General features: G+C 42.8%; 1 protein-coding gene across 2 annotated transcripts in view; it reads left to right on the forward strand.

Annotated features, from left to right (window-relative positions):
- Positions 1-24959, forward strand: part of LOC135391329 (AP-3 complex subunit delta-1-like) — a 79849-nt gene extending 54890 nt beyond the window's left edge. For both annotated transcript variants that reach the window (XM_064621569.1, XM_064621570.1), the window contains exons 23-33: positions 729-837; positions 2116-2259; positions 3490-3627; positions 4388-4573; positions 7496-7543; positions 8300-8437; positions 8513-8662; positions 12544-12629; positions 12752-12876; positions 12957-13039; positions 24599-24959. In XM_064621569.1, the coding sequence (XP_064477639.1) occupies positions 729-837; positions 2116-2259; positions 3490-3627; positions 4388-4573; positions 7496-7543; positions 8300-8437; positions 8513-8662; positions 12544-12629; positions 12752-12876; positions 12957-13039; positions 24599-24694 (1303 nt within the window). In that variant the 3' untranslated portion in view covers positions 24695-24959. The remainder of the gene's footprint in view (positions 1-728; positions 838-2115; positions 2260-3489; positions 3628-4387; positions 4574-7495; positions 7544-8299; positions 8438-8512; positions 8663-12543; positions 12630-12751; positions 12877-12956; positions 13040-24598) is intronic.
- Positions 24960-25503: the final 544 nt, after the last annotated feature.

A 25503-nucleotide genomic window follows, 5' to 3' on the forward strand; every position in this document is an offset into this window, starting at 1 on the left:
GAATAAACGTTCACTGTACCGTTTATCCAGAGTGCCAGAAGTAAGGGGTAGTCGCATATTTTGTGAGAAACTAGTATGTAGATGCCTTGAGGTGCCTAGCCTAGGTGCAGTTTTGCAGCTAGAAATCGGGTTTAACCCTAGATAGGTGAACCTCAGTTCGGGGTGTAAATTCGGGGGTAAATCGGGTTTAACCCTAAAACATCAGGGTCTAATAATGTTGTGTGCAAACGTGACTGGCACAGAACAATGACACCTTACTTGTGGTCGGCAAGGCGTGCATGCCTCGCTGTTTTAAGAGGGTCAGGATCCTTTGTACTGAGTACACAGCTTACAAAATGGCGTGGATGATATCGTTGCAAAAACGGGTTGGCGGTATGTATTTGCGATTGCTGGGTTCAGCAGCGCAAACAATGTTGATAGAGGGACGGCTGAAGAATGAACGCAAGCATGTTATAACAGACTATTTTCTGCCATGATATATTTTGATGCTTGCTCGTAACATACATATTTTGGAATGTGAATGAGGCTCTTGTATTTCGAGCAACACGTTACCGTGAACGTGCAGCGCTGCTATAGCGAGCCATGACTGGGCTCATTCAAAGCCACACCTTTTAGCTACAGCCACCTTAATTTGAAAAAGTCTTCTGTCCCCTTCGAGTTTGAATTATTAAGATTGTACCGTATTTACAGTATTCACACGAGGCTAACCCACATCTTTTCTTCCAAAGGCCAGAAAATATTCCCCCTCCAAGACAAGCTCGGAGCTACAGCCCTCTTGGTGTGGAAGAAGGTCAAGAGGTTGTGGTAAAGGGCACACAAGAAAGGATTCTAGAAAAAGTATGCCATTGTCCTTCTATAGTGTGCAAAAGTACGGTATCTTCTTGATTCAAGGCTCCCTATTTTCAAAATCAGGCTGACCCGAGTTGAGAGGGGGTGTCCTTACATATTAGTATAGGGAGTTAGCAAATCATAAGCTAGGATTAATGCGCTAATAAGAACAAATTAGAATCTGTTAGCATACAGCTTCACTACTTCAGTTGTCTACACTATATCTATTGCAGAGTCATGCACATCCTGTAGTAGTGCGGAGGAATCTCGCTAAATGGAAGCTGCTTAAACAGAACACCGACCACAGGGTTGTCCGGTTTTTTATTTGTGCAATACAGAAATGTTCCCGTTATTACCAATCAAAATTTTGTCTCCTCTGGGTAAACGAAACAGAAAATGGAACTCACTGGACAGGTTTTGTGTTTCGAGTTGTGCTCCAACTCTTCTCAAGCACCATCGCCGCGTACATCCTACTGTAGTCCAAGCCTTTCCGATTCCAGTGATGAATGCCACTTGGCTAGACAACTAGGCTAATTTCTAATAGCAGCTGCTGTTTGCTACAGCAATGTGTGCAAGGGTTGCTGCAGCTTGTGCACTGGTTCTGGTAACAATCTAAGACAGAATCTAATATCCTACATCGCATTTGCTCAGTAAATGGAACACTGATAAATAGAGTAGATTTTAGTGGTCCCTTCAGGTTAGGCTTAAAGAGATCCTATATGTTCTCTTTGGAGCCATCCAAAGCATTGCTTATGGTACACTTCTTGAATGATTTATAAATCATTTCTTGCTTTATGCACTTCCACATGCCAGAGACTCACCATGCGATGACTCCCAGCGACGCATTTTGTATGTTTCTAGTCAGTGTCTGCTTTTGGCTGCTGGTTCCAAAGGCTGCAACGCTGTTGATTTGCTGTGCGATTCAGCATCACCTTTTCCCTTGAAGCGCGTGGAATGTGATGCCCACTTTGAGTTGAGTTTATCATAGACACATTGCTCTTGCCCGAACAGCAGACGAGGGAATGAGAACTCGCACCTGCCTCAACTCTGGTTCATGCAATGGGAAAGGATGCTGGCCCACTCCTGATCATGTGACACACCAGCACAGTCGTATAGAGTGGGAGGGGCCCTTTAGATTTGTGTACATTTAAATTTCTTTTCTTTTTTTCAAATCCAGGTTGTCCCAAATGAGTGAGGGTCCTCAGAACTGGGGGTACTTAAATTTGTGAAAATATGGTACCTTATTTCAATTTGTGTGCATCCTGTTCAACCTCGGCTTTCTCCCAGGGCTCCGACAAAAAAGTCAAAAAGAAGAAGAAGAAAGAACGGCGTCACAGGTCGAAAGAGCGTGAACAAAAGCACACTGCTGAAGTGCAGGAGAATCAGAGCCGACAAGCAGGAACAAGCAATGGCCAACCTCATAAGAATCTGGTGAGAAACTAGTGAATCCGCTCTTTTGCAATATGTGAGCTAAGGTTTTGTCTTCCCAGTTTTATCGGGTTTTATGTGTGAAGCCGCAATCAGTGTATAATCAGGTAACATCATGTGAAAGAACAGCTTTTTGAGTGGAAAAGAAAGAAACTGAAAAGACAAATACGCGAAGTGATGGAGAGCAGAGCTGGAAGAGAAGTATTTAATGTTCACCTGAGTCCGTATAAGTGCCTGCTCTTTGAAGGGTTTGGTTCGCAGGGGTTTCCCAGACTTTACCCGAAGTGACAGTGATGCAAATTTGGAGGTAAAGATGGGTTATTCCAGGTCTAACCCTATTGTATAGGATGCTCTAAAAATATGCAGTCACCTACTGATAATTCGAACTCCAGAAATTCTGACTTCCCAATTTTTCGGACAAAACCGTTGGCACCGTGAAAAGCCCCAGAGAACAAATGTACTTCGGTGTCCAATAATTCGGGCTGCTAATCGGGAGACATGCTTGATTATTCGTACTCATCTTGCGTCAAACCTGCATGGTTTTTGCTATTTACCGTCTCCCGAGTGCCAGAAATACGTCAGAAAAATGTGCTCCTGCGCCCAGTATTTTGTACTGCTTTTACGTCGCAAAGGGACAAAGGCCATTCCCGACATGAAATGTGTGTAGAAACACGCGTGTGAAAGGTGGAACCTATTTGCAGGTTACCAAAAATGAACGCTCCACTTCAGACGCGTTGCAAGAGCATATTTCAATACAGGTGTCTAAGAGTGTTTATGAGTATCCGAAATACTGAAATGAAAGGCGAAGATGCAAAATCATCACCGATCGAGACTTAACGTGACGTCTCTGTTTGACACCTTCAACAGCGCTAGCATCAGTGTAGTCTTGAGCACCAACAACATAAGAAGCAAAGGTTAACATGACGGCAGTGACAAGGATGTCGTTGATGCACACCAGTCCACAGGGGCAATCCTTGTCGTGGTGACTACACTGACGATGCACTCTCTGAAAGTCGCTGCCATTCCTTGTTCGGTGTTCAGCCTTGAGCCTTTTTTAAGTCACTTTGAATGTTATGAGTGAAAACTTTTGAAATAAAGCGGATTTATGTCCTTCACTAAAAATTTGGACTGATTTCGTAACTCGTAGGGTTCTAAAAATCGTTCCCTAAAAATTGGTCTGCAACTGTGCGTAATATTTTGTGCTGCAAGTCAACGTCATTTGTACCTTTTCAGGATGACCTTGATTTCTGGCTCACTCCAAGTGCTGACACCCAAGCTGCGGGTGATAGCATTCCACAGTCTGCTCCGACACATCCTTCCACACTGGAGCTTCATTCGGAACTGAATGGTGTTGATGAGAGTCCGCAGAAGGTGAGACTTGTCTACACATGGGGTCTACACATCTTTCGGCATCTACAGAGTTTATAGGAACTTTATATGAATGTTATAGGAAGGAGCTTACAGTACATGCCCTGTGGAAGTTACATCTTTAGGACACTGTTTTTGTTTGCCTCAAATCAAAATCCCCCAGCGCCACCGCTAAACTGCAAATGGGAGGGACGCTCCTCCTTCCTCAGGCGGTGTATGCACAATAAACTTTGGATAACGTTACGTTAAGCTAAACTACAATCTGTCTGTGTTGGTCCTGCAGCATGGACGATTTCATAAAGCAGGCTTCACCTCATGCAGGAAAGCATCGGGTGAAGCCCACTTTCAGTAGGTGTCGTTCATATTCTACGAATAGTCTGATATTCGGAATTCCGAATATTGGGTATTCGGTTTGCAAATGAAATACTTCGAGTAATCGACATTTGATTCGAAATCGAGAGCTCGACTATCTGCACACCCCTATAAATAAAGGATTTCATGAAATGCCATGCCAAATGAAGGATTCCGCGATATTTCGCGGAATCGCGGAAAATCCTTATGCATCACTATGATGAAACTGTCAGATAAAGCAGCATAGACATAGACAAGCTGCTTTATCCAATAGTTTCATCATTTCTGTCCACCAACTACACCGCCTTCGTACGCTTGTACGCATCAGTATTCCGGCTGTATTTATATTGGCCTTGCGTCCTCTGTATCTGGTCGTAGTCTGAGCCGGTGAGAACTAGATTTGATGTTGCAGGGCAAGAAGAAGAAGAGGAAGGGTGAAGAAGAGAAGAAAAGAAAGAAGAAGGATTTCTTATCCCTATTGGAGCCAGAGAGCCCCAAGGACAAGGCACAGTATGAAGAAGCGCCGGGCATCACCACCCCATCCAAGGAGCCTGGAACTAGTGTACCACAGACACCTGCTACACCCAGTGCACCTCCTGTGAGTACAAGTTTTATGGCAACCTCCAAAAGATGAGCTGTAATTAAAGGAAGTCACTTGTCACGGCCAACGTTGTTGCAGAGCTGAAAAACAATAGCTCTGTTGCAGTCAACAAGCTCTTATGGAATCAAAGTTTCACTGTTGCTGAAGAACAAGTGCACAAGGGGAAGTGCACAACAAGCAGGGCCAGTAAGAGTGTGGGGTTTCGGTGGTGAACTCTGGTGGTCCTTTTTGTGCAGTGCAGTGTAGCGAAATCGTCCGGATACCGGGGCATCCGGATAAATGAAACGACCGAATAGAAACGTCCTACAGAGCAAGGTTTAATTCAAACACAAAAATCTCGTCAATGACAGCTGTTACATAGTAGTGTAGGCAATCGATTCCTGCAAACTTTTGCTAATTGCATAGAGTTGAGCCACGCTGATGCGCTGCTCGAAGAATGTCAGTGCGGACGCAAAGTGTCAATGTCGGAGCCTTGTTTCTCACTGGCGTCATCGGCACCGTCTTGCTGCACATCATCGGAGGCAACAGCAGCAATCACACCGTCATCAGTCATAGCTGCACACGCGTCATCATCCTTATCAACGTCAATGTAGTCAGAAACCGCAGCATCATGTACGGCAGTCGCAGTGAGCCTCTGCATCAGGGATCGCAGCTCAGCTAGGGGAATATCTTCATCCGCCAACGGGCCGTAAGCAGCAGGCCCTTGGGTTGGAGTTTTCCCCTCTAGAACCGGATAGTGGCTCGAGATATTTCCAAATGACTGGACTGGTCACCGTGACCCAACACACACAAATAGAAAAGGGGGTCATCGTGCACAGTTGCCTCCCCCACGGAGGAATGTAGGTCCCTGACGTGTGACGGGAATAACCCCAACACAGCGAAAACGGTGACGAAGCGGGGTCAGCGTCCCCTCTTACTCACCGTAGTCCGGATAACTGAAGCTGGATTACAAGAATTTTCGACTTTCATTCCCTGGAATTCTTGTCCGAGTCCGGAAGCTGAAGTCCGGATAAACGAGAACAAAATAAATGGAGGAAAATCCGTTCCCATGCCTTTTGTCCGGATACCGCGGGACCCGGATAAATGAAGTCCGGATAAACGGGGGTCGACTGTATAAGTTTTTTTTTCACGCTGAACGATTTTTCATGAGCACCAGAAATTCGCGAATTTATGTACCCGCGCAGTTGAACACTGACATAGCCGAGAAACATGAGCCTGCATTTTCTATGAATTTATGTTCCCGCGTCAATTATGGCCTCCACCAAAATGCAAAAATATTTTCCACGTGAAATCAATGTCTTTTACAGTAGCTTACACTGGTTTGCCCAGCCACAGATGCTGCATGGTGGGAGCGTAGGCCGCTAATCGAAAATCAAGAGCCCTTCGAAGCTCTCCATGTATTCCATGCTCTCGCATGCGTGCATGGACCTACCAGACTTACCAAAGTCTACATTCGTTGTCTAGTGTATCCAGTGGATTGAGTGCTTCTCCAACAGCCATTTTTACTTAGTTTTGAATGCCAGTGAACGGAGAGTATGGAGGGAGACTAAAGGAAATGAAAAAAGGAAATTTGGTTTACGCTGCCAATAGTTTTGGTGTAGCAAGAGATGTGCTGGTGTTGCGCCTGTCAGTGTAGGGCGTGCTGGAACGACCAGCGATACATGACGTAGTGTACTGAAAGAACCAGTGTAACATGCGCATTCAACCCAGTGTAAGCTTTTTGGAACTGCAACAGCTACAGGAATTTGCTGTAAGTGCATATGTACCCCTTGCCTTTGTAACATGATCTACCAAGGCTGCAAAAATCTGTCATTTAAAAAAAAATTACAAGTAAATTGCTGTTTACTGGATTAAAAAATTTCTGCAGGTCAGCATCAAGATTTTATTCGAAGCAGGCTACCGATAAAATGGGAGTTGTAAAGGGAACACTGAAGGTGTGGTTTTACTGCAGTACCGTATTGGTTGTATACATGTAGTATGTCACATTGGTTGGGGCATTATCTTGAAACTTTCTCTTGACGTTTCTGGTATGCTGTCATTTATAAACAGGGGTTCCTAGCTTTCTGTGGTAAAGCACTTGAAGTCTGCTCTGAAGGACTAGAAATGGTGCATTTTTCTGCAAGAAACTTACCATGCAAATGGCAGCATTGAAACATTGCGTAGACTCTGGTTGCCGACTTGTGGAATGGTCACGCCTAACGTTGCCAGTAGTATGTTCCGTCCATATGTTCGAGATATCGATGCCTCGCCCTCTCCCAGCGCAGCCGTAAAACTCTGAACTAATGAAGGCGATTGCGGTGCTTTCATCCGTATATACATAGTGACAATGTGTCGCTTTGGGAAAAAGAAGCTGATGTTATCAGGTAGAGATGGAGGACTGCTCGCCGACAGAAGGAAGCACCGACAGCTTTTTCCAGCCTACTAGTACTTAATAAAGTTGAAGCGTCTGAAGCGAGATCAATTTTTTTTTTACTGCTCGATTATTCGGTCTTTGGCGCAGTCCCCGCAGAGTCCAAAAAAATCGCAAGGCGACTGTACTACTGTGTTACATACTGTTGTTCCCTTATCAGTTTACAGTTGGCTGCTACGATCTGCATTAATGTCCTATTCATGGCCTCAATTTTGCCGCAAAAAGAAACATCATTTTGGTCCCCAAGAGGAAACAAGTACCTTTATTCCTCTCAGCATCCAAAATAGGATTTCCTGTTTCAAATTTGTGTTTTCATGGTCAAAAGTGACATCCACATTTTCACGCCTTGCCAAAACAAGCAGGATCCTATTGCCCCCTTTTAATACGAAGCAATTCAGAAGTTCTGAGTCGTATCCATGATGAGCTGCAAAAAGACGCAGCAAGAGCTTGTTTCACCACGTTTTGTTTGTGGTCCTAACATTCTGAGCAAACCTGTATCTCCTTTACAGCCTGCATCGAATTACAGGTTACTGGCAGAAAACCAAAACATCAAGTTGGTGAGTGCCTATTGCATATTTTTGGGAAACTGCACAAAAAGTGTGGTTTGAATATAGCCCACAAGGTCATGGGGAAAAAAAAGTATGTGTAACAGAACAGTGCTTTGTGTGAACAGAATCCTGTGGTATTATGTGGTCTTGCTCAACATGCATTGATGCCAAAAAGCATGATGATTTTCAACTGGATTCTATGGCGCTGGTCCTGCAGTTCCGCTAGATAATGTCGAGCTAAAATAACATGTTTTGTGGTGTCATTAGAAAAGAAGATTGCGCCCTTGCGAGTGCAGTTGTATCGTAAGCAGCTGGCCAAACATGGCTGCACCACTTGTGGAAGCTCCTCCTAAAGTCGTCGCTATTTCAAGCTTTCTCATGGAGCTTTCACATGCTTATTTAAGTGACGTTATAGTATATGAGAAGGTTGTCTGCTTGGATCTTCATTTCCTGCAATATTGGGCCAATTTGATACAAAATTTTTACAAAAAGTTGAACAGTCCGTCTAAGGAGTATCCCATAATATTGGACAGGAAAATGAACTGTACCTATGGTGCATTTGATGGTGCCAGTGCTGTTCCACAAAAAATCACAGCTTTAATATTGGATCCTGAAAAATTGCTCTGTGTCTGTATTCCAAAAGTAACAGCCTTCGATACATTTCTACCGCATTTCAAAAGTACTCTATATCAACACCGACATGTCAGAGGAAATTCCCTGCTACCCCATCATCAATTCGCTACAAAATCGGTCATAATCTTGCAGGTGTACGAAGTCCGGACATTACCAGCTGTACAGAATGAAGTAGTGGTGTCAATCATCTTCACCAACTTGAGTAGTCACCACCTCAAAGAGATGGAACTCAATATCCTCGACACGCTCAACACCAAGCTCGTCCGTGGAGTGAGTATGCTGGTTCAAATTGCTGTTTGTGGAAGTTCCCGAAGCATTATAGTGTCTCTCTCGTCCCCTCCGTAGATTGAAGCACACGCAGGGATACAAGACGGTATCCGAGTACCCTTCCAGCTCCCACCAGGAGCAGCCAATGAAGCACAATTTGGCTTCAAGGTCCAGAGTGTCAAGATGCCACAGCGGCTCCGGGGAACATTCACCTACATGGCTCCGAGTGTAAGTTCTCATATTGCTCACATGGGACTGCAAATCTGCAAGGGTGAAATGACTGTGGTGGTTCACCCTGTGGGGATGTAGATAAATAAAAATTTGGTAAAGGCTAAAACAAACCCTGTATGTACACAGGGTGTTTCGATTGCCGTGTAAAAAAAATAATTTGAAAAAGTGTGCTACAGAAATATGTGATCTGTACAGAAGATTTGCCACATGCCACAAGGGATTTTGTCAAATTTTAATTGAAAGAAATTCAGTTTGTTGAATTGAACTCACCTCATTGAATTGGGCTCACTTGTGGCCGCCTGCATCCACCTGCATTTATGTGTTCATCACGCATTTTCTGTTAAATTCTGTCAGACCTTATTTACAGCTAGTAACATTGTTGTAAAGTACATGTATATTAAGTTCAGATGAGCCAATATTCCCAGAAAGTGTACCTTCCAAGTGTCGTGAGAAATCCACAAAGACTATCGTCACTGGATATTGCGTGCAATACAAAGAATTGGAACTGGGCGAATAGCAAAATTTTCATCGTGAATCGAATATGAATATTTCAGGCACACTGCGAATACATTTAGAATATTTTTTTGCAGTTGCGAATGAAATCGAATAGTCATTGATCGCAGTTGGAATATTTCTTGCCACTATGTCCGTCAGCAAATAGCTACTGCTCATCCATGGCATTTTCTGTCAGAATATAAAAAAAAGAGGAAAAGGTAGGCTTCTCTACCTCAGGCTTTGACATGTGCATTATGTTGCCAGGATGAATTATGTTGGTAGTGGGAGTCTGAAGATCCAATGCATTCTACAGCAATGTGTATTCTCAAGTTTCGAAACTACATCAGCTTACAAACTAGTATACAGGATTTCCCAGAAAACGTGTCATTGAATTATAATTGAACTACAGTAAAACCCGCGGATAGCGATATTGCGTATAACGATATTCCTCGTAAAACGATGGTTCATGATTTTACCGTCAAAATATACATTGGTTCTATGGGGAATCTTTTTTTTTTTTTTTGCTACACGAGGGGTGGCGCGCGACTCGACTTTTCGGGGACGCGCTATTTAGGTCAGCCCTCGTTTAACGATGTACCCCATATAACGATGGAATTCGCGATTACCGTCAATATCGTTATACGCGGGTTTCACTGTACTGTGGCGTTGGTGGTAGAAAGCCCCTCAGTCATTCGTAGGAAAAACCATCTGCTACGAACATTGCGAGCTGTTTCTTGTTGACTTGTATTCTTTATATGATTTGTATCACGTTTTCAAAAAAAAAAATCAAAGTATATATGCAGCCTGAGAAAATATGATTACGATCACAAGAGTAATATGTCCGTGGCTTCTGTGCAATCTCAGAATTCACAGTAGCAGAAAGCAAGCGATGGCGGTGGTATTGTGGCGCCGCCTGTTAGCCACTGAACCAACTGCGCGGTGAAAACGGTCGGACAGGCTGCACATCGTCGAGAAGCACGGGGTTTTCGCTGTACAAGCGCAGTTAATTTCGGGCTGCACCACTCGTTCTTCCCGTGGTGTCTGCGGTCCCAAAAAATCGTGGTTGTGTCGTGAACAGCCTTCAAACCCTCCGTTTCGGACATCACGTAGCCGGAGAACACATGGCTTCTCCGAAGCGGTAGCAGACGCTCCGGCCTGCGCGATGTTGCTCACCTGGATCATGAGATCCCAGGTCCAATGAGGAGCATCCTCACCACTTGTGTCACATAGTGACGCGCGTGGTGGCGCTCATCACGTGCCTATCGTGAAGGTGAAGGAGGGTGTTTCGTGCACGGGAGGTTCGGGGAGCTATTGCAGGCGTCCCAATTTCGCTATGGTTGCACTAATTGTGGGAAAACTGTTTTCGGCCGCCTTCCATACTGACCAGAAACAGAAACAAAGTTGTGGGCCTCTAGACTGTTCCTTTAATTTTACGGCAGAGTGTTTCCTGCTTTTCAGGTGAGCCTACACTTCAGTACACTTATTACTGGAGTACTGGAGTGGTTACCTTCATTTCAAAATTTTATGTCCAGCAGTAGCATGTTATACGGATGAGGCTGTAATAGTTTCAGACAACCACAGGCCATTTGTGAAACAAACGAATTGGCATCCTGCCTCAGCTTTGCCATGAACACCCTATAGTTTCTTTTATCTCACCCGAGGAAGTTGCACTGCTGAATTTTAGACATAAAGGCATCTTTAAAACCCTTCTTGTTTGTGGGCTGTAGTCATTACTCAAGAGTAACCTCACAAACATCCAATTAAAGTCCCCCGTCGGCACCCCTAACTTGTATGTGGGAGAAGCGCCACCCCTTCCACAGACGATGTCTACAAAACTAAGTTTAGATAACGTTATCTTAAACTAAACACCGTCCGGCCTGTGTTGATCCTGCAGCAAGGGCAATTTCGTAAAGCAGGCTTCACCTCATGCGCGGAAGCATCAGGTGAAGCCCACTTCCGGGTTGTGTCGTTCATAGTCGAATATTCGAAAAATCGAATATTGGATATTCGATTCGCGAATAGAATAGTTCGTGTGTTTGCTATTCGATTCGAATTCGAGTACTCAAATATTTGCACACCCCTAAAATTTAACACATATTCCTCATTAGCCCTTCGGACATTTTTCTAAAGATCAGCAGAACACGTACAACTGTGATGATGCTTGTTTTCGGGGCTTAATTAACTTAATTGACTCTTAGAAGCCTTTATCCTATGACGTGATATTCGATATTTGATTCGATATTCGAAGAACAATTTTGTAGATATTCATATTCGATTCGTATTAGAAAATTTCAGTATTCTCACACCTCTAATAGGAATGCATCATGTGTATTACAAGTTGTCATGCAGGAAAGCAAGCTGCTGTACATGTTGTGTTCTGAGTGAATCTCTCCGTAAACTAACATATTTCCCGACACAAAGAAGAGAGGGTCACTTGATGCCGATGTGGTTCGCACAGGGAGATACTGCTGAGCACTGCGCTGGGAGGACGGCTGCAAGTCAATTGCAACCATTCGCGCAACTCCAGTGCCTCTTTACTTCGCCCTGGGTGTCGACCTTTGGGCTGCATAGTGTCAGTTATCTTTCGGTGATTTGTGTCTTTGCACTCTTCAGTCCCCTTCTCATTAATTTTGAAAGCCGATCTGTGCTGACACCCAACGTTGAGCCCATTGGTGTGCGTAGTATTGTGCCACACGCAGTTTTGGAGTAGTCGAAGTACTTCCCTGTGGCGCTTTACCACTCCGCGTGTGGCTCATCAAGCAACCCCTTGTCCTCCATATAAACCACACTGTGGCAGTACAAGACTGCAAGACTTCCGCATCAAAAGCGTGCGCCCACTTTCATCTTTCGTATCAAACACAGCCACTATGATGGTGATGGCAATGACGATCTGGCCGAAGCGCTCCAACGGAGTGCTGCCGCGGTATATTTTAGAGTTTTCGAAAACTACATTCGAAAATATCAAATAAACAAAATTCATTGCGAGTGCCGTTCGAATAGAATAAACTATTCGATTCGTATTCGAGATTTTGAATATTCACCGAGCTCTAGTTGTAACAGTTACCTTACTCTGATATTGTCTAATTATTTTTACAATAATGTCTCCTGTAGCAGTAGTGTGCACAGAACCAGTTCTAAGTCTGGAGATGTAATACTAAGGAGTCCATGTGGGTCCTTGAAAACCCTCAAAAATTTTCTCAACTTGTCTGTACGAACCCTGATGTTATATTTGTGGAGACGACTCCGATTGCGGCGGAGGAGCTACGTGAGAGTCCCATCAAGTTGTAGCAGTTGAGTGCTATGCTTTAATGACATTCACATTAGTGTGTTTGTAAAAATTAGAGAGAGTGGAAAAGAGCAATTTTTACGCTTTTATATTGCAGGTGGACGGTGGGCTTACACATGAGAAACTGGACCTCAAGTTGCACCTTCCTGTATCATGTTATCTACTAGGCACTATGCACAAAAGGTAACAAGTTGCATTTTTTTTTCCCTCCTCCCCATTTTTTTTCTGTTGTGATTCTGTACACTGTGAGGGGATCATGTTTCAAAGGCTATGCTAAAAAAATTGATTCTAAATTCTAATTTAAGGGACACCTTCTCGGAGTTGCTGAGAGGTGGGGAGCTGTCGGCTTCCTCTTCCTTTGTTCTCAACCCTCTAGACCTGGAGTTCTCTCATGTCCTGTCCAAGATCTGCTTCCACTGCCATTTTTCAGGTACAAGGCTAACTTCATCGAGAGTTTGTTGTTAGAACTTCATTAGATGTTGGAATGCTGACAGCTATATTGCTTTTCAGTTGTGGAGAAAGTGGGTCTGACTGCATCCCTGTACAGTCGTTCCATCCAGGATGATCATATTTGCCTTCTTATCAAGCACTTAGTAAGCACTCTAAAAGTCCTCACTTTTCTGCAGCGAAATACAGTCAACCCTCGATTTAGGAACACCCTCGGTTTCCCGAAAAATCATTCATAAATCGAGGGATTCATAAATCGAAAATTCCGTTAAGTGAGTACTATCGAGCAAATGGAACAGCATTTCCGAGTTGGGATTGTGTTTATAATGAAATATATTGTGTAATTTTGATTTCGACCATGCCTTCTGCTGTATCAATCTCACAAAGAACAGACGTTAGCACATTCACACTCTGTTTATTATGCAATACTCAATTGTTTAATTTTGCTTTCGACCGTGCCTTCCGCTGTGTCAATCTTGGAAAGAAGAGATGTCAGCACATTTGCACTCGACTGGTCTCGAATTTTCCCAGGGATTTTTAACCTCCGTCTATTAATTTCCGGGTGACAGCGGCCACCTTATTCATCAATTGAGGTCAGGAAGACTTGGTTGCCCCTTGTGCGACCCCGGAAAACCCGTTGTTTGGATTTGGAGGGGTTAAGAACCGAGGGTGTAATACCTGGAAAACGTTTTGTCCGTTCAGGCATCATTCATAGGGCCTGACTTTTTCGGGTTTTATTTTTGGCCAAATTCGGGGGGTAAATATCGGGTGATTATTTTTAATTTGAAAATTCGGGTGTATTCGGGTTAAATCCCGTTACGGCATATTCTGTCGTCAGGAATTCGGGTGTATTCGGGTGATTTTTTTTTTTTTGTTTAATAAAAATTTGCCTTAACATGGAACTAATGTTTAGCAATGTTATCAAACTTTATTTTAATGCACGCTTATGAGTGTGCCACGCGACCCGGATGTTTTCGGGTAGATTCGGGTTAAACCCGAATTTTACAGATTTCGTTTGGGGGGTAAATATCGGGCGGATACGGGTTTAACCCTAAAAAGTCGGGCCCTAATCATTCATAAGACCACGAAACAATCCCTTTGAAGGTTTCTGTTGACCTCGGAACGATCTGTTCATAAATTGAGGGCAAAAACGCTGGGCAACTCCTAGTTGGTTCCCAGAAATTCCATTCATTATTCGAATATCGAGATTCATAAAACGAGGGAAAAATGCATGTAAAAAGTTTGGTTCCTTGTGCTCGTGTTCACAAAACGAGGGAATTCATAAATCGAAGGTTCATAAATCGAGGGTTGACCGTACATAGTAGAAGTCAGAGATGTGCTGTAACTACTTTTTTAATAGTTTAACTATAACTACTAACGCCTGTGTCAACTCATAGTTTAACTACTAGTGCAACTACATCACAGCCGCACTAGTTAAATCTACTTTGGGCATTCCTTCGGTAGGCATTACCATTTGAAAATTGGCTTCACCTAGTACTTTCGTGTATTGCGGGCAAGCCCACTTTCTAGGAACTCTGAGCGTTGCTGAAATCTTTGTTTCCTCGCTGTTTAGCGTGATTTTGCTGATTTTTTCTCTATTTTTGGTACTAACCAAGTTGATGATGTCTTGGGTTAGTTTACCGAAGTTAGGTTAGATTAATAGGGCCATGGCAGCTTGCTTTGCCCACAAAGTTGCTTCGGTAATGAGGTTGGGAGGGAGATTCAAGCTGCCACGGCCTCACTGATCTAAGATAATTTATTACTAAACAATGTCTATGATGTCAGGTTGAAGTTGGCTTTCCCGCAACACAAATGAATGAATCGAAAAGTTCCGCAAAATTTACAAACAGATGCGTATACGAAGAGGGGAGTCAAGTCCTGTAGATCACATAAACAAAATACAGAAGCCGACACTGAAGATTTTTGTTTAAGTTTAATTTGTACAAGCTTTCGCGTGGAGGTCCACGCTTCCTCAGGTACAAAGTGAAGTGGTGACACACATAAGTATATATAGTATAGACACTGCTGTACAAAGAAAGGGAAGAGGAAAGGAGATATGGTGCCACATGTCTGTGTACAGTGAATAGCTGGGCAGACGGATAAGTGACCTCTAACCGTTTAAGAACAGTAAAAGGTGTTGTTGTGAACAAAAAGGCTCGCCAACCCAGTTTCGCGGAAGGGGGGTCAGGAGTATGGGAAACGAGTGGCCCAGAATGGACAAAAGGGAAGGTTACGGATTATCTAACGGAGTACCAGACGATGACTGAAAGTGGGGATTCAAGAATTGTGCACAAATAAATATAGATATATAGCTACTAAATTTACATAAGCGGATATAACGAGCCAGGACTAAGATTCAGACCATTTGGTGTGAGACACTTGAATTGCGAAATTAAGTAGGACTCTCTATTCTTACGTTTAATGTCGGTGCGGAACCCAGATTCTAGCAATATAATTTTCAAATCAGTTTCAAAATCGTGATTAGGTTGATTGAAGTGAATGGCGACAGGAGTTTGGCGGGCATTTAGGATATCAAATTTGTGGCCATAAAATCTTTTTCTCATTGTGTTGGAGGTTTCACCGATGTATTGTGAATTGCACTTGCTGCAGAATATCAAGTAACAAATATTGGGTGAATTACAGTGGAGTGAATGACGAATTTTCAAACAGAAGTCACCCAAAGTGCTACGGGCAATGGTGGACGGCGCGATAAATTTACAGGTCTGGCACCGTGTACTACCACAGGGATAACAACCCGGCGAGCGCTTCATCATGCATGATGACGTGAGGATGTCGCGCAAATTTTTCGATCTACGGAATGCTACTAGTGGGGGAGTGGGAAAAATTTCCTTTAATTGCTCGTCAGCATGTAATATATTGAGGTGGCGTCTAAGAATGGAATTGGTATTGACAAGTGATTTATGATATGTGGTGGATAAAACTACATTACTTAAGTCCTCTTTACGTTTCGGGGTGAATAAGGACTCCCTGGATAGGCTAGATGATTTGGCAAACGAGTCATGGATGAGTTCAAATGGGTAATTTCTTTTTTCGAAATCAGATACCATTTGCTGAGCATGTTTTACAAAATCAGTCTGATCTGAGCAGATTCGTTTCAGGCGCAAGAACTGACCATATGGAATACTCCTTTTCTGGTGATTGGGATGATAGCTTTCATAGTGGAGATACTGGCGCTTGTCCGTTGGTTTCTTGTATAGTTCAGTGGTCAGCCTACCAGATTTACATGACACTGTCACATCAAGGAAGTTGATGGATGACCTTGAATAGTTACAGGTAAATTTAATTTTGCTATGCAGAGAATTGAAGTGATCAAAAAATGACTGCAGAGATGCCTCATCACCAGACCAGAGGACAAAAATGTCGTCGATGAACCTGAGATATATAAGTGGCTTAAGGGGGAAAGAATTGAGGGCTGAGTTTTCAAAACGACCCATGAATAAATTGGCATAATTAGGTGAAACCCGGGAGCCCATGGCAGCGCCATGAATTTGGACGAAGTGTTGATCGTTGAATACGAAGTTATTACAGCTAAGAACTAGTTCTAAAAGGGGGATGATAGCAGGCATGGGAAGAATATCGGAAGGGTGAGAATTAAGGAAGTGTTCAACAGCAGAGAGACCTTCGTCATTGGGAATGTTAGTGTATAGCGAAACGACATCCATTGTTGCCAACAAAATGTCACCATGGTTACTGAAATGGTCATGGACAGCGTTAATTTTGGAAAGGAAATCGTTTGTGTCTTTGACAAAGGATGGGAGAATGGGTGGGATGTGTTTGATGCAGTGGTCAGCAACTAAGGATAATTTCTCTGTCGGTGTGTTTATTCCTGAAATAATGGGTCTCCCAGGGTTATTGGGTTTATGAACTTTGATCAAAAGATAAAAATTACCTGGTGTAACGTTCTTAGGACGCAAGAATTTGGAAATATGGGACGGGATAAGTTTACTAGTGACGAGTTCATCAATTTTCTTATTAATAAGAAGACAAAAGGAAGGGGTTGGATCCTGATCGATAGCTCTGTAGAATGAGCGGTCACTTAACTGCCTGTCTGCTTCCGCGATGTAGTCGGATGTATTGAGAACAACTATACCGCCACCCTTGTCCGCTGGTCTGATAATAATGTCATTACGGGCTTTAAGATTTCGTAGCGCTACTTTCTCACAATTAGACAAGTTATCAGTGTGTACAATAGATTTCGAATAATTTGTCTTGATATCCTTGTGAACCGCCTTGATGTAATTGTCAATAAGGGGGCTAGTTCTAGAGGAGTCTGGCGTCCAGCTAGAGGGGTTTCGGAAGGGCGCAGCATCTGAGCTAGGTTTATCGTGAAAGAAGGTTTTCAGGTGCATTCTCCTACCTAAGTTGTGCAGATCGTGCAGAATTTCAAATTCATCAATATTACGCTCCGTAGGTACAAAACTGAGACCTTTTGAGAGAACACCAAGTTCAGCCTCGTTGAGGGTCACATCAGAAAGATTAAAGACGGTGTTATGGCCAGCCTTCGTGGAAGATGGTTCAGAATTTATCACGTCACAAATGCCATGCGCTAAAATGGGAGATAGAATAAGATCATCACGTTTCGATTTTTTGGTTTTGATTTCGTGAATTTTCTTCAGCTTATTGGCAGTGAATTCAGAGAGATTAAGAACTTCATGTTGAGAGAGTTGGTTGGCAAGCTGTTTGAGCTGGTTATCAATATCTTTCAAGACGTAAGAACTTTCCTGTCTGAGAATTTTAACTAGTTGGAGCGACGCATTATTGAGAGCGGTAGCCCACTTCGTAGAGCTCAAGGGGGAATGGAACTTAAAAGACGGCGTGATGGACAATGATAAACCTTTGGGAATTATACGCTGAGATATACAATCTGTATAAAAACTAAAATTAGACAGGAATCTAGCTTTCCTAGCCAAAAGTTTACGCGCTTTCAAGAAGGGCACTGAATGACGTTCATTGTTCTGTACAAGTCATTGTGTCCGGCCGGACCTGCGTTGTCTAGACTGCTTACGTGTTGTCATAGGGAAGCGACGGCTAACTCTCCTCTGTGGCCTGGCTGGAGGAGAAGAGCGTACTTGAGCAGACGCACCACGCGAAGTAGAAAAAGTCCTTGGTGAAGAACCCACGTTCACACAGTCAGACACCCCTGGAGATGCATCGGGGTGAAGTGGGGATCTCCACTATGAAAGCTATCATCCCAATCACCAGAAAAGGAGTATTCCATATGGTCAGTTCTTGCGCCTGAAACGAATCTGCTCAGATCAGACTGATTTTGTAAAACATGCTCAGCAAATGGTATCTGATTTCGAAAAAAGAAATTACCCATTTGAACTCATCCATGACTCGTTTGCCAAATCATCTAGCCTATCCAGGGAGTCCTTATTCACCCCGAAACGTAAAGAGGACTTAAGTAATGTAGTTTTATCCACCACATATCATAAATCACTTGTCAATACCAATTCCATTCTTAGACGCCACCTCAATATATTACATGCTGACGAGCAATTAAAGGAAATTTTTCCCACTCCCCCACTAGTAGCATTCCGTAGATCGAAAAATTTGCGCGACATCCTCACGTCATCATGCATGATGAAGCGCTCGCCGGGTTGTTATCCCTGTGGTAGTACACGGTGCCAGACCTGTAAATTTATCGCGCCGTCCACCATTGCCCGTAGCACTTTGGGTGACTTCTGTTTGAAAATTCGTCATTCACTCCACTGTAATTCACCCAATATTTGTTACTTGATATTCTGCAGCAAGTGCAATTCACAATACATCGGTGAAACCTCCAACACAATGAGAAAAAGATTTTATGGCCACAAATTTGATATCCTAAATGCCCGCCAAACTCCTGTCGCCATTCACTTCAATCAACCTAATCACGATTTTGAAACTGATTTGAAAATTATATTGCTAGAATCTGGGTTCCGCACCGACATTAAACGTAAGAATAGAGAGTCCTACTTAATTTCGCAATTCAAGTGTCTCACACCAAATGGTCTGAATCTTAGTCCTGGCTCGTTATATCCGCTTATGTAAATTTAGTAGCTATATATCTATATTTATTTGTGCACAATTCTTGAATCCCCACTTTCAGTCATCGTCTGGTACTCCGTTAGATAATCCGTAACCTTCCCTTTTGTCCATTCTGGGCCACTCGTTTCCCATACTCCTGACCCCCCTTCCGCGAAACTGGGTTGGCGAGCCTTTTTGTTCACAACAACACCTTTTACTGTTCTTAAACGGTTAGAGGTCACTTATCCGTCTGCCCAGCTATTCACTGTACACAGACATGTGGCACCATATCTCCTTTCCTCTTCCCTTTCTTTGTACAGCAGTGTCTATACTATATATACTTATGTGTGTCACCACTTCACTTTGTACCTGAGGAAGCGTGGACCTCCACGCGAAAGCTTGTACAAATTAAACTTAAACAAAAATCTTCAGTGTCGGCTTCTGTATTTTGTTTAAAATTTACAAACCTACAATTCAACAATAAGTGTTCGTTGAAGTGGGCTTGCCCGCAGTACACGGAAGTATTGGGTGAAGCCAACTTTCAAATGGTGACGCCTACCAAAGGAATGTCCTACTTGACAACGACTAGGATGTAGATGCTTAACTACATTTGTAACCACTCTGATATTTTGTGCGCGTCGTTATATCTACAACCACTTAGGTGTAGAAATAGTGCGGGGGAACAAGACAGTAAACTACCACGCTTGGAGCAGTCATCGCACAGCATGCGCCCCTCCGTACTTTACTAATGTAAAGTAAAGTATGGAGGAGTGGAATCTCTTTAAATGGAACATCAAGGGACCTGGAAAATATGTTCTGTTTATCAGGGGTTCCATTTACTGAGTTGTGTGTGGGATGTTAAATGGTGTAATTTCCAGGAGTGCAGAAGTTGTAAGCAGGCTTTATGCGCATTACTGCATCAAAGACAAGGAATACACACACAATTTTCAACTTTATTCTAGTCCTTATTGAGGTCTCTTGACACAAACAATTGGCCCATTCATTGGGATATTCTGACTTTGGGCATGCTTTATGCCCAGTAGCAAGCATTTTTCAAGCGCTTCATAGTCACCGAGCCCAAGTCTTTTTCTTTGCGGCCCAAATCATGAAGCACTAAAGGCATCATACAGCTTGTCCTTTTCACTAAGAGATCCAGTTCTTGTTAGCGTGCTTTTTGGCATCCCTTACTTCATCGCAAGCACCGTTTTTGTGTAGCAACCACTCTCGAAATTGTTGATAACTTCGGTCTTGCTTTGAAGATCAAGAGCATGATGTGCACACTTCCGCAATGCCGTTGGAAGTGGCACTTACTACTGTTAACGTATTAATCCTAATCATTGCCATACCAGAAGCGGAGAGCTCGAACTGCAATGTATGTAGGATGATGATTTGAAATAAAGTCAGTTCCGTTTACCCAGTGGTGTAAAAAATTTGTTCCGTTTAACGAGGAAATTTTTGCACCGCATCAATACGAATCCAAACAACCTTGCGGCTGTTGTTACCTTAAAGCAGTAATTCTGTTTAGAGATTTCCATTTAGTGATGTTCCACTGTACAGTAGAACCTCGCTAATTCGATCTCGCTTAATTCGAAATTCCGATTAACTTGAAGGATTGCTGCGGTCCTGTCTTCGCGCGTTGTAATACGACTGCATAATTTGAAGAAAACTGGCCCATGTCCCGCTTAATTCGTAAGTTTGCTACCAAATTTCATCATCTTCCATCAGCTTTCAATCCGCACAACGGCAACCTGCCATAAAAACCATGAGCTTGCTCCCTTGCTGACTTCCCTTTCCCAGCCGCCAATCCCACGATGCAACCTCCTCGCTCCTCGTGTTTTATTGCCAGCCAGTGTCCCAGCGGTGCTGCCATTTCGGATTATGCGAACGCATTTTCGCTTTCTTTCGATCGTTTCATGCTTTTGTTGAGATCCACTTCGAAGTTTACTTCTTGCCTGTGAGCTGTGGAGACAGTAGAACCGTAGACAGTAAACCGGCAAGACTGGTAAATAAAATCATAATAACAGCTTTCGAATCTCACTAGATGTGCTTCTGGCGTTTACATCAACGTTGTTTAATGCTGTTGCTGCTTAAAAAGATATACAGTCAACCCTCGATTTATGAACCTTCGATTTATGAATTCCCTCGTTTTACGAACACTAGCACGAGGAACCAAACTTTTTACATGCATTTTTCCCTCGTTTTATGAACCTCGATATTCGAATAATGAATGGGATTTCTGGGAACCAACTAGGAGTTGCCCAGCGTTTTTGCCCTCAATTTATGAACGGGTCGTTCCGAGGCCAACAAAAACCTTCAAAGGGATTATTCGTGGTCTTATGAATGACGCCTGAACAGACAAAACGTTTTCCAGGTATTGCACCCTCGGTTCTTAACCCCTCAAAATCCGAACAACAAACGGGTTTTTGCAGAACTGTACCTGACCTCAATTCATGAATAAGGTGTCCGCTGTCACGCGGAGATTAATAAAGGTAGGTTAAAAACCCCAGAGGAAATCCGAGACCAGTTGAGTGCGAACGTGCTGACATTGCCTCTTTCCAAGATTGACACAGCGGTAGGCATGGTCCAAAGCAAAATTACACTATTTGGTATTGCATAATAAACAGAGTGTGAATGCGCTAACATCTGTGTTTTGTGAGATCGATACAGCAGAAGGCATGGTCGAAAGCAAAATTACACAATATATTGGATTATAAACAAAATACCAACTCTGAAATACTGTTCCATTTGCTCGATAGTACTCACTTAAAGGAATTTTCTATTTATGAATCCCTCGATTTATGAACTATTTTTCGGGGAACCGAGGGTGTTCATAAATCGAGGGTTGACTGTACGTTGACCATCGTACTTAGTTCTAGAGTACAAAACTTTCTATTTCTTTCTATGGTGTATACTGTTAACGTTTGAGGAATGTTCCTCGAACTTAAGCTCGAGCTTAAGAACACGAAGGAATGCACTGCTATTATTTTTTTAATGCGTTCCTATATGCTCTTTGCAGTCAGTGAATATAGATTTTTGGAACAGGTATAATATTGAGCTGGACGAGAAGAGCATCAATAGAATACAAGTGCAAAGAGTTCACCATGCACCGAACTGCTTTTTTCTGCGAAATGAATATTGATTGTAAATTCCCACGTGTTGTTGTTGCCCAGATCAAACTGCAATAGTTTGCATATGACTGAAATAAGGCATTGTAAGCCAGCACTTGTACGTTTTAGGCAGCATACTGTAAGCGCATTTTTATTCGCGATGTATTAATTTTTGTGCATTTCCCCACCACTAAAAAAGTTGCGACTAATTGTACTCTCGAACACATCTCTATCCTGCGAAAGGAAACAGCCCTGGAATCGCGAAATTACATAGTCACAGATAATTTTGCAAATGACTGAGTGCGTGATGATTCACGAAAATTAATACATTTCCAGTATACCAATTTTTATTGACCTTGCTTTGTACGTATTCAACGTGTTCATCCCAGGCAAGATTGTGCTGGAACCAGACACCAAGCACTTTCTGGCTACTAACTAGTTCAATTGTGTCATCTCCTACCTTTTAACGTTGTGTCCACTGCTATTTGCTTATTTTTTGGCCTAAAGATAATCACATTTGTCATTGTGATAATACTTTCGGTGTTTGCACCGGAAAAAGGAGCGTGGTGTCATCGGCATAAATAACTAGCTTGGCGTGCTTACATGTTTGAATAATATCATTTATATATAGGTTAAAAAGCAACGGGCCCAAATGCTGCCCTGGGGCACTCCATTAGTTATGTCTAATGTTTATGAAATTGTTTGGCCTAAAGCCACTTTACTACAGAGTTAATACAGTTTACTACAGAGCATGTTATGATTTAGCATGTCAAATGCCTTACTTAAATTGGTGAATGCCCCCAGCGTTATATTTTTGTCTTCGAAATCCTGTAAAATATGCTGTTTAACATTCAGTAGTGCTGACTCTGTAGATCTGGATTTCCTAGAGCCACGTTGGCAGTTGGATATGACATTGTGTTTATCTAGGAACAAGCACAGTCTTTTTTGCACCACACTCTCCAAAACTATATCGATGTAGTTAGATATTTGTGTCGATGTGAATATCAATATTTTTAACGATAAATGTCGCTATTGTAAAACTATCAATAGCATCGCAGGCATAGAATATCGATATCATGCCATCCCTAGTAGTTTGACTGTTATGCGATGGAATACATGACAAGAGCAGACGACGGATGTTGAGGGTATGCTGGAACTCCCACGCTGGAAAAACGAGAAAACGTCACTTCTTGAGAACCAATGAGGGAGAGACCTTGAATACCACGCATACCACGGCTGTGTGGGCGTCTGAACGGCGCCTTTCTCCTCTGAGCGCCGCAGTCTCATTCCTCCGCTTAGGCAGTGACGTCACGCCGCCAGAGCCTCTGCAGGTGCGGAAGCAGCGCTTATCTTTAAAAGTCGTTTATTTAACATCTAAGCGCTTTTTGGAAAAAAAAGAAAGAAAGAAAGAAATAGCCAAGTAGATTGTCGGCCGATGCTGAACATACTGGTATTGTTTCATAGACGAGTTTTCAGGTGCGACCGTCCCTTTAATTGACATGGCACTCTCGCCTAAGTCACACTCAGGAAACAGCTTCGGCGCAGCAATCAACGATGAAATAAGATCACTTTAAATACCTCTCCGTTTGAAGACTGTTTAATTGACAAGCTTGGTTAAAAATGTGCTGTGTATTTTAGCTACCCATGCAACAAACTGTAATTTTGTTTTGTAACGTACAATTAGATGAATTTCCGGTAGTTTAAACTTCGGACATAACTCAAACGAGAATCTGTGCACATTGAGAACCCCCTCACCCGAGACTAGTGACATGAAAAAGAAATAAGAACACGCGAGGTCTCAGGATTGTAGGCCTCCTTTCAAGCACATCAAACAAGTCGTGCCTCAAAAAGGGGTTAGCCATTTTAAAGCAAGTGATGTGTACACCAGATTTTCCCTTCTGCAAGCCTGCAGCTTGTTCGTCTAAGTAGCACAGGGTATCCCTCAGCTCTCCCAATCAGAGGCCACGGTCTCCACCGATGTTGTCGTACCATACTGTCGCAGAGTCCCTCAGAACTTCTTGGCTGTATCTTTAAAATTCGAGGTCAACCTTTCATTCCAAAACGATTTCTGTCTCAAATCCCTCACTCTTTTAGAAAAAAACTAAAGTTGTTTTCAAGAACCACACAGACACACAAAATACATCTCTTGCCAGTCAAACGTCGTTTATCAGGTTCCCCTAGCTTGTGATTTTTGTTATGTCGGACAAACTAGAAGTTGCGTAAACAACCATTTGAGAGAACAATCTATAAAAGTAAAACCATAGATTCTAGAACAGAGATGAAGCGGAGGTGTTGGTACCATTTCGTATTAGGATTTCCGAAAGCGAAGGTCGAGTTAGTTGTGAGGCCACTGACGTAGTGTCCTGTGTTGTTCCTAACTCTATGTTGGTCTTTGTCTAGTTCGCTGCAGATATCCTAATACGAAAGATTCTACCTCAGAAATCTCGAAGCATTTGGAGTTATGGAAAAGGTTCCCTTTATGGGATGAAACAGTTGTAAAGGCCACAGAAGCTGGCATTTGAATTGGCGACTGTCTACTGAAATTTAATTTGTTCTTATCCTTTTTAGGAGCCAAATCGGCTGAGTGTTGAAGGGAAATGCACAAATTCGCAGCTACTAGGGAGTGTGCTGGATGAAGTGAAGGCTCTGCTGTCATCTTCGTAGGAAAACTTGTGACAAAAAAAAAAGTGACACAAGGACAGTTGAACAGTTGTATTTATGTGCAACGACGGACTCTGGAAGGGGTTCGCCACATTTCATGCCGTTTTCTTTTTTGTATATGCATATGGAGATAGCGAAAGAATGACAGATATGTATATACATATATGTATACATTAAGGACTGTATTGCAACTCAGCTGACTAGATTGATGCTTAAAAGTTGGAACACAAAGTGGAGGGAGGCTGTTTTTATTAAAACTTATTTTTTATCCTTGTGTTTGCGTGTCATGTATTCGTGTGAAGTGCACAAAGCACTTTTCAATGTTGCCGTAGTATGTACTTCTACAATGTTGCTACAAACCATGCAGGGAAGTCATGTGCAGTAGAACAGAATTGCTGTTCCTTAGCATTGAACATGTCGTGTCTATTCAGACAAGTAGACTGTGCAATTCTGTTGAAGCTTTTGGAGGGTATTTTTTAGATTCTCCTATTCCACATCCAAGGAACAGCTAAAGGAGAGGTCACCTGCTATGCATAATTAACAGATCTGGGCACACCAGAGAGACAGCTCACTGAATGCACATAGGGGCTACTTCTTTGCATAGATTAAGAAGTTACCTGTCAAAAAGAACTCATTACGAGTTACGTTACTGTGTGAAAAATGTAACTAAGTTAATAACAAAGTTCTTCAGCCTCAAATGTAACTCGCAGTTATGGAGTTACTTAAAAAAAAGAACGAGTTACTTCCAAGTTACTTCGGACACAAAATAGCACTACACAGGTGCAGCGCACGTGAGCAGTTGATTTAGACCT

This window comes from Ornithodoros turicata, chromosome 4 (assembly GCF_037126465.1).
Source record: "Ornithodoros turicata isolate Travis chromosome 4, ASM3712646v1, whole genome shotgun sequence".
Classification (NCBI taxonomy): domain Eukaryota; kingdom Metazoa; phylum Arthropoda; class Arachnida; order Ixodida; family Argasidae; genus Ornithodoros; species Ornithodoros turicata.